This window comes from Mugil cephalus, chromosome 6, assembly GCF_022458985.1.
Source record: "Mugil cephalus isolate CIBA_MC_2020 chromosome 6, CIBA_Mcephalus_1.1, whole genome shotgun sequence".
Lineage (NCBI taxonomy): Eukaryota > Metazoa > Chordata > Actinopteri > Mugiliformes > Mugilidae > Mugil > Mugil cephalus.
This window is the reverse complement of record NC_061775.1, coordinates 17,679,635-17,689,019: the sequence shown is the minus strand read 5'-3', so window position 1 is coordinate 17,689,019 and position 9,385 is coordinate 17,679,635. Positions and strand designations below refer to the sequence as shown.

The 9,385-nt window shown below is 43.8% G+C and overlaps 2 protein-coding genes across 8 annotated transcripts in view; one reads left to right on the top strand and one right to left on the bottom strand.

The window, feature by feature from the left end:
* Positions 1 to 115: 115 nt before the first annotated feature.
* Positions 116 to 6,354, bottom strand: ddx59 (DEAD (Asp-Glu-Ala-Asp) box polypeptide 59). Of its 4 annotated transcripts, none has more exons than XM_047586954.1 (8): positions 6,226 to 6,354; positions 4,357 to 5,184; positions 3,513 to 3,695; positions 3,314 to 3,403; positions 2,766 to 3,017; positions 1,153 to 1,305; positions 627 to 755; positions 116 to 499 (listed from the first exon to the last, which is right to left on the bottom strand). In XM_047586954.1, the coding sequence occupies exons 2-8, from the start codon at positions 5,167 to 5,169 to the stop codon at positions 239 to 241; spliced, it is 1,881 nt and encodes a 626-aa protein (XP_047442910.1). In that variant the 5' UTR covers positions 5,170 to 5,184; positions 6,226 to 6,354; the 3' UTR covers positions 116 to 238. The 4 variants fall into 4 exon arrangements, with proteins under 4 accessions (XP_047442910.1, XP_047442909.1, XP_047442908.1 ...); XM_047586953.1 differs by lacking the exon at positions 6,226 to 6,354 and adding an exon at positions 5,450 to 5,516; XM_047586952.1 differs by lacking the exon at positions 6,226 to 6,354 and having other exon boundaries at positions 3,513 to 3,692; positions 4,357 to 5,416.
* Positions 6,355 to 6,626: 272 nt separating this feature from the next.
* Positions 6,627 to 9,385, top strand: part of camsap2a (calmodulin regulated spectrin-associated protein family, member 2a) — a 46,519-nt gene continuing 43,760 nt past the window's right edge. For all 4 annotated transcript variants that reach the window (XM_047586950.1, XM_047586949.1, XM_047586948.1 and 1 more), the window contains exon 1: positions 6,627 to 6,769. In XM_047586950.1, the coding sequence (XP_047442906.1) occupies positions 6,631 to 6,769 (139 nt within the window). In that variant the 5' untranslated portion in view covers positions 6,627 to 6,630. The remainder of the gene's footprint in view (positions 6,770 to 9,385) is intronic.

The following is a 9,385-nucleotide window of genomic DNA, read 5'->3' as shown; positions in this document are numbered from 1 at the left end:
ATTCTTTACAGTCTTCTGCTTTGGGTTTGAAAATTGATTTGAGTTTTATGATACAATACCTAAAAAAAGCATATGTTTCATCTGGGTTTATTTATGTGGATCACAAAACTTGCAGTCAGACTACACCAAATTCATATTTATTTTTTTTTCTTCTTCAACAAAGCAATATACAAACTAAACATCTTGCATTTACTCAATAAATAGACAGCACCGTTGCACGAATCACTGGAGGAATTTGCTACTTCTTGCGACGGTCGTGTTTTTTTATGATGTCCAGGAGGTTGCTCTTGGTGACCAGCGTGTCCTCGGGTCCCGTCTTGGTTTTCTGCCTCGCCCTCCTCTGCTGCTCGTGGAGGTGGGGTGAGTTCAGGAGCTGAGGGGGAAGAATGGACCCCGTGGGTTTGACCCGGTTCACCACCTCCAGGAACAGCCGTTTGTTGTTGTTGTTGAGGAAGGTGATGGCTGTTCCTCTGTGCCCCAGCCGACCTGCTCTACCCACCTGAGATGACAGAGGGGACATTTTGATATTCCTGATGCAGCATGATTATCTTTTTACATCTACCTTGTCAGAAATATGTGAAAAACACTGTATGTAAGTTAGTGCTACGCAGTGCTGGTTGACTAACCTGGTGGACGTACTCATCCATCGTGTTTGGCATGTCAAAGTTAACCACCAATCTGACGTTGACTAGGTCCAGCCCTCTGCCGAGCACACCTGTACTGATCACCACTTCAAAGTCCCCATCCAGCAGACCCTGAAGACGCAGCAGAGAAAACATTACACTGAGAGGCGAGCTTAGTTTTACAATAAATTCTACAATAAAATCTACTGTTTTATTGACCTACAAACCGCAGAGTTAAGCATCAAAAGTTCCCAAGATATACAACAAACTGCATGTAACACCTAGTATATTTCCATCTGATACAATCAATAAGCCAAAGTAAATATGACTTAACCTTTAATGGTAATTACTGGTTCTTTAAACACAAATTGAGTGAATGAAAAACTCACTGTTTTGTCTGCATTTGAATTGAACAACAGACACAAGTTAGGTCAACTTCGAGCTACAACTAAATCAGGAGCAACACTCTTGGACACCAAACATGGGAGCACTGGTCTTTATCCCCTTGTGTGTCTGCCACCGGCCTCACCCTGAGGATGCGGTTGCGCTCCCACTGGCTCTTGTCGGAGTGGATGGCCACAGTAGTCAGGCCCGTCACCTTGGCGACCGCCTCACACAGGAGATCAGCACCCAGTTTACAGTCCACAAACACCACCACTGGAGGCTGGTACAGCTTACCGTCCTGGGAAATCAAGAGAAGATTAACACTAGATTTCACAGCATTTCCATACAAAACTAATTCACACACTAAATCTGCGTGTGTGTGTGTGTATGTTACTGGGCTAGAGGATGATTTCCAGACCTTAATTTTAAAGGTGACAATTATGGCTCTGCTGTCAGCAGTGACATCCTTCACATTTAAGTGTTTGGCTGTATTTACTGCAGTTAAAAATGTGTTTACCAACAGTTTCACCGAGAACACAAGTGCAAAAATAGGTGAGTGAATACTTCCTCTTATTACCTGGTCTCGCTTTGTGTCTTGTCATTGACAAGTCTTGTCCTAGTAAATTTCAGGTAATGCCTTAACACTTGTTTTTGCCTTGCACAGCATGGTTGGTCACATTATAATTGAGTTCTTCCCACTCTGAAGTCTACAGGGAGAATGTGTTTTGTTTTTCTGATTAAGTTTTATGGCAATTATTATACACCGATCTGCCACAACATTAAAACCACTGACAGGAGACGTGAATAACATTTGCCATCTTGTGACAACCTTTGGACGTGCATTCATGTGGCTGTTACTTAGACATGTATAACCCACCTAGAACAGGACCAGGCACCACCAACCCACAGCAATGACACAAAAAACACAGAAAACAGCACAAGGCATTGACCTGGCCTCCAAATACACTAGACCCCAAACTGATCCAGTGTCTGTGTGATCCACTGGAACAAGCCTGATCTACAGAGGCCTCTCCCCTCAACCCATAGGTCCCAAAGACCCCTGGATCCTGGTTCCAGACACTCCAACTTGTGAAATTTTTTGAAAAAATTGGTTTCTGACTCATTTCCATAGTTTTGATTTTTACTGCAGTGCCCCATCCAAATCCCACCCTACACACCCACTCACTTTTCCTTGTTCAGAGAACAACCTTACACTCTTGAGTTGAATTAAAAAACAGCTGTCATTAATAACATTAAAAAAAATCAATAAAACAACATCCCTGTAAGAAAAGGGGTCCTTGTTTCTCACACTATGGCCATACAGCACTTTTTCGCTGGGCTAACTAAAGCAGACTCTTCCTGTCTTGCCTTGTGTAAATGGTGGAGGCCATTGCTGGGATTCCTGGAGTGGGGCCATGGCTCTGGGCCCACCCATTTCCTCCAGACTGGGGCCAGGGCTGCAGCAATGGCTGTCTAAATATGGTGTAGTGGGGAGACTGGTCCTTGGAGCTTAAGGAATTCCCATGTCCAGCAGCCAGGCAGATAATAAAACACTAAGATGGCACCAGTGGGTGTCAAGACTGAGCGATTTAGAAGGTAACCAATTTTTGTTACAATTAGAACTAAAAAAACAACAACAACCAGTTAAAGGAAAGCAGGGTATTTCACTGATACTTCACCCCGAAGTGTGTGTGTTTTTAATCTGCGCCTCTCCAAATCACACGTAAAAATGGAAACCGCGGTGAGTTTAATACCCACATTGAGGATCTCAAACAGCTTCTTCTTCTTGGAGGGTTCCTCCACCCAAAGCAGGATCTGCCTGACGTTGGCACAGGGCTGGTTCTTCTCACCAATCACGATACGTACGGGGTCGTGGACCAACCGAGCAGCCAGCTCCTCCGTCCATGTTGGGATGGTGGCCGAGGCCAGCAGAGTCTGGTGTTGCTCGGGGACTTGGTCCAGAACCTCCAGCACCTGCTGCTGGAAGCCCATCTTCAACATAGTGTCGACCTAAGGGGAAAACCATAAATGTTATTGCTCTGTAAAATTCTCCATTCTTACAGTATGTTTTGAAACATTTCCTTAGCTGAAACTTGTTTGTCCAGAGCGTAATAATTGATGGGAAACGCTCATTTAGATGGGCACAACTTCAAAGAGGTGAATAAACTACTCTCTTCCGTGGTTAATTTTAATTCAGCACAGTAGTCATTTATTCTTTCACAGCCCCCTGTCCTTATGGCCGCTTTCATGGAAGTGCAACTTCCAGTAAATGTTTTTTCTTCCATACTTGGCACAACTGGTCATACCTCATCAACCACCACAAGCTTCACTTTGTCAAGCTGCAGTGCTTTCTGCTTCAAGATCTCAATGAGTCTCCCCGGGGTCGCTATGACGATCTGAAGGAGGTCATGAGGAGAACAACACAATGATTTGGAATCAAAAATGCACGGGACAATGCTTCGACTCTGGGAAGAGGAAATTACTTTTAGGACGGAGAGTTTTTACCTTAATGCTGCTCTTGAGGCGGTGAAGCTGAGGGGGGAGCGGCATGCCACCGACCAGCAGGGCGGTTCTCATGTTCGGGAGTCCCATCACCAGCTCCTTGGCCTGTCTCTCGATTTGAATGGCCAATTCTCTGGTGGGGGTCAGGATCACGGTCACTGGGCTGCGCACACTCTGCACTGGCTTCTAAAACCAGAAGTGATGTTACAGATTACAAGTTTTATGCATAATTTAATCATTTAGATTTGTGTAATGAAAGTTCTTTTTCTTGGCTCTTCCCTCTGCAGACGGACGTCTTTGCCCCGTAGGTGTTGAGCCGAATTTCCGTACACGGCCTACCTCCACCTCAAGGCAGCTTCTCTGTTAAATACTGGAGGTCTAGTGTCTTACTAATTGGTAACTAAGAAAGGAAGATGTCTGCTGTACACATACAGGAAAATCCTATACAATAATACAAATCGGAATAATTCTCCTGACTATGTAGGTTGTTTTTCATATGTTATGCATGCTAATGTGTACTATATTATGTCAACTAAAATACTGAAGTGGGTACAAATTTAAAGTTTGCATCTGATTATCTCTCACCCTCTTCTCCTCCATTATTTTTATTCTTTCTGTTCATCTCCCTTTATTTTCTGACTGTACCAGGCGGATGAATCTGATGAATCATACATTCATATTATGGCCAAGATTCCCTGCACTGCATGTCAGGCTGTTAAAATGGTAAAGTTTGACATAAAAGTTCAGCATAAAAGTTCTTATAGATTAAAAAATGTTTCACCTAAAAGGTATCTTGGTGGCATGTGGCATAGTAAATGTAAATTAATAAACGGCTGCACAACTGTACCTCCAGTGCCGTCACTACCACCGGCAGCAAAAAGGCCACAGTCTTTCCCGATCCCGTGTCCGCACTCGCGATCACATCCCTGCCCGTAAGACCAACGGGCACCATCTGCATCTGGACGGGCGTCGGTGCCTCGTAACCGGCCTTTTTCAGGTTGCTACTTAAAGTGGCGGGAAAGCCACAGTGTTCAAACTCTACAATGGGTCTCATGATGTCCCTCCCCTGGGTTTCAATGCCCAGCTCCTGTTTAATTCGCTGCACCTGCTCGTCCGTTAGTCCCGATATGAAAGGATCTTCCCTGTAAGAATAGTCTGCCGCTGTGTCGGCCGCAGTCTGCTGAGGCTGAGGAGTCCTTTCATCACTGTTTTGCTCCTTACGCTCGAACGCATCTGCCCCAGTCCCCATCCCCATTTTCAGTAAATGGCTGGCTTTGCATTCAAGACTGCACACGTCGTTGTCAGTGGCATCACAGATATACTCCCCATAGCGGCCGCACATCACACAGACAGGCTCCCCGGGTTCAGGCCATCTCTGGCTCTTTCTGAATGATTTAACTGGTTCCTCTTCATCATCTGAGGAAGACTCGTGTCCCTCTGCATGTTCTGAGTTTTCTCCCAACTGTGCAGTAGCGTCCACTTCTGCTTGTACCACCTCATCCTGTGTTTTGCTGTCTTCACAAACTTCCGATTTCTGTGCAGCAGGTGTCTCTGAGCTACTTTTGTTGTCCTCCACTTGATCAGACTTGATTTTCTTATTCAAAACTTGGCCTGAACTCTGAGCAGGTCTCTTCACTTTCAGGGCTCTCGGCATAAACATTTTAAAGTTATCTACCTGTAAACACAAGAAAATAGACATAAATATACAGGTCCATTCTAAAATAAGCTAAACGCGCTACTTTAGCCTAATATGTAAAAATGAAGAACGACTTCTTTCTAAAACCGGCATTTTTAAAACTAAAGTTTTACGAAGATTTCCTGTTTTACTGAGTTTAAAATTACACGTTTTAAACCAACACTATGTCGTAACTGATCCACAAATCCCGAGAAGCTTCTTAGTAGCTGAATGCTTCATATAAATGGACAGCAATACACATTACCTCCTCGCGTCAAATCTTCCAACAGTTCAAAACAATCGCCGACGCACACCGATGACGTAATCGTATTTTGCGCTTCGGGAAATGTAGTTCGTATGTACAAGGCTTGGTTTTCATTTTATTTATTTATAAAATACTATTTGCATACGTATTTCTTTTGTTTTTCTCAATTAAATTTGCAAAACATTATTAAACACGGTCCTTAAGTCTCATCTGAGATCATGATTTACATTGGGGGATGAGATTTGCACACTGTAGTAGTTTATATACATCATATATACATCGGAAACAATACTCTGGTATTAAAGAATCACAACACAGTCAATTAAAAAAGTCTTAATGAGAATACGTAGTCATAATAATATAACATTCCTCGGTTGGGATTTCTAGCTAATTGCGAGCACAATGCATTCCTTATATGCTACATTCAACTGCTCGGACTCGTAATCGTTAAGGTAACCTTCAACGTGTTGTTCAATAATGCTGCATTTTTAGGCATATTAGGACATTGTTTAATAAGACCAAAATTATTGTTGATCTGCTGTCGTATGGCTAAGATATCTTGAGATACTGTAGTCATTTTGGATCATGTATTGCCATAAAATACTGTTCAAGCCAAAGGACCAAAATAAATATGTGTTTTTCCCGATAACAAGTGAAGGCGCCGTTCGCGCATGCGTATTGCGCCACAAAGGTGCAGGGCTGGAGAGAATCTCAGTGCGGCACGAAAACCGCATCACGGTGCTACTGAGTGAGGAGCGAATGCAAAAAAAACACACCTTGGCTACTAGGTGAATGATATGTTGTCGTGAAAGGAAGAGCTTCCCTAGAGCCTAAATAATGGAAATATTGCCGTTTTTATTCCAGTCGAAGAGAAGTTTTTCCTCTCAAATCCAAGGAGACCTATCTTGGTCCGCCGGAGTCCATTTCAACTGGTAGGGAGCAGAATGGATGAAAAACCCCGAGAGTAGCGGCTCATTGTGTCAACGAGACCGAATAAAAGACAAACACGCCGCCAGCCTGGCATTTTATGACTGAAAGAACCCGTGAATAACCCGTGGAAATACACCTGGTCTCTTCGTCTCGCAGCTGTTTACTGTTTTTCCATGAAATTCCAGTAGTGGGATGCTTTGGCGTTGTGTCGGTCCATAGGGTTTTTTACGGTACGATCCCAGGGAGAAAATATGGGTGAAGTTCAGGACGTGAAGGATGTGAAGAAGACCTTCGTTGCTCCGGCGGTGAAGTCTTTCGAGCACTACGACTTCTCCCGAGCCAAAATCTGTTGCAGCCTCACATGGCTGGTGGCCAAAGCGTACGGGACAGGTAGGTGCATGACTGTACCTCCGTATAATTACCCAGAAACTGCACTAATTTGCTGCTGTTTAGCGTTTTCAAACGCGCATTTTCGTCGTATTAATCCACGTCGATACAGACGCGTAATGAACGCATAATATGTTTGTAGTAAGTTTTAAAATGACACCAAAACGATGTACAGGTACGGTTCTGCATCCCTAAGAGTGAATACATTATTTCTTATGATCACTTGTGGGCCTTAGAAAAAAAAAAAAAAAAAAAAAATCCCAGATTTAAGGACAGGCATTTCATCTGTGATTTGAAAGTACCTGTCCCAAATGACGTGTCACCTTCAGGATGCTGCATCCCTGCCAACATGAAAACAGAGACATCACATTGCTGCACTTTTTAGCATTATAACAGTGGTAAATGAAAAGAAAGAAACAATTTTCCTCCTTAAAAAATATCCTGTTTCTTGTGTTACTCTCTTAATTCTCATGTGTGGAATATGTTTGTTATGATAGAATAAGTCGAGAAGTAAATTTAGAAAGAGAAAAATAGAGATAAAAGTAAGTTTGCACCACTTTTACCGTTATGTTTAATGTTTAAAGTAGCATTAATCTGCTATGGGATGAACCTCCACCCACATCTCAAACAATGCAGTGAAAACAAAATGGCTAGTCTGTCTGGTTATTTGGCTAGTGCACTCCCGTCTGCTGTGGTGACTTGGCTTCGATTGTTTGAATCCGGCCTCCTGCCACAGAATCACTTCATTCAAAAACTACATTCCCCCGACCGGCTGAGAGTTGGACGTCTGGACGCCCCCGGTTGGTCAACGACTACATGTATCTACTTGACAGCGTGTGGCAAAACAGCACTGTGTGACGAGTAGTGGAAAAATATCAGGAGGAGGCGATTTCTCCAGTGTTGTGTTTTTGGGTTGCGCATTTCCAACCCGACCTTTTGGGAGGAAGAACTAAAAATATGACACGATGCACAACTGCAACAGAAAAAGCATCTGTTCATGTGGGCCACCCACTTAACTTTTATAGCGCATACAGTGAAGCTGTGTTTATTTCAAACAGTTATGGCTTAATAATACATAAATAAATGCAAAGACCTGTAGCCCATGTCTTTTCTTTCCCATTCATTCACTAATTCATCGTGAGCCCTTAATGCTTAATGCTCCTGTAGGCTTAAACACATCAGCTTTGAAATAATCTGCGTCGTTCTTCACCCCTGCGTTGTAATAGCCCAGACGCCATCAGATCCCTTGCAGATCCTCCGTGTATCTCCGGTCAGGACTGAATGAAATGGGCTGATTCCAAAAATACAGCCCTCTAGAGAGAGAGGGGGGAGAGGGAAACAGAGAGGGAAGGGGGAGGGAGGGGGGTCGCAAGGAAAGACAGAGGGAGGCAGGCTCATCTCCAGATCCCAGCCTACGCTGCTCTGAATACTTCACATGCATCTGCCTCATTACGCCGATGCAGAAAAAAAAAAACGTCGAGTATACGCAGTCGAGTAGGTGCTAGATGGGAGATCATCCGCTGTCAGGAAGTGCTATCAAACGCTATTTCACTGCACACACACTCACGCCCTTTTCAGAGTTCTGCTTCACAGCCAGAGCTCAGACAGAATTCATCGTGACCTCAATCATATTGTTCGAGGCATTGAACTCCAGTCGTCGGTTGTTCTGCTCTTCTTCTTCTTCTTTTTTTTTCACAGCAACTGATGAATGCGATACTGTGAATGTGGAGGAAGCCCGCACAGATTTCCATGCGAAAGCTTAAATGGCTTAAAAACTAATTAAATATCGAGGACGCACAACAACTGGAGTGCGAGCGGGATGTGGTATTTAAACAAATGTGAATAAATAAATGAATTCATTTGTTATTGTCCACAACATGAGTGGAGGATCTAATCTTCACAGCTGCTGCTGCTGCTTGTCTCTGGATTTCTTTTCCATAATGACACATCTGTCCATCCATAGATGACCTTGTTGATGGTAATCAGTCAAAGCAGGTGATTCATTGACTCGTGCGTGTGTTGGAGGATGGGCAGCAACGTTGTGCAGCATAAAACTGTCAGCGTTGCTCACCGCACGCTACATATTTATTTATTTATTTATTTTTTTGCACACAGGCAGTTATCGAAATTGAAATCTATTCTCCTGCTGTTGACTCTGTGATGAGCTCCGCACCGGGAGCGCTCGCTGATGTATTTTAATGTTTTCACCCCCGCCACAGCACCTCATTTAATTAATCAAGGTTATATTGTTTTTCTGGGAAGGACCTGCGTGAGCTCCTCTGACCGTAAAACCGCTTCCCTCTTCGGAAAACACTGGCAAGAAAGGTGCAGGACAAAAGCAATAATGATAAAAAAAAACACACGCACACAATGTTTTTTGAATTATTTGTAGACTCTCCATTTGCAGTGGACCTGCCTGAGGTTATAAACACACACACACACAGTCTCCCTCCCTCTCAGGCAGCCTCCCTCTTTGATGAGGAGGGTGTTCCCAGGGAGCTGGAAGCGGCGGAGATACAGACTAGATGAATCGATCGGGTTCCACTTCTCCTGCAGTTGCTATAGCAACGCCTGGGTCTATCCACGCGTATCCATGTCAAGATATTGTCAAAGCATGGC

Coding starts and splice junctions, on each gene's coding strand:
- ddx59 (XM_047586951.1), bottom strand. CDS start 5,208: ATGTCTATTTTCTTGTGTTTACAGGTAGATAACTTTAAAATGTTTATG. Junction 3,696..4,356: donor TGGTAGTGACGGCACTGGAG/GTACAGTTGTGC, acceptor TTCTGGTTTTAG/AAGCCAGTGCAGAGTGTGCG. Junction 1,306..2,765: donor AGCTGTTTGAGATCCTCAAT/GTGGGTATTAAA, acceptor TTGATTTCCCAG/GACGGTAAGCTGTACCAGCC.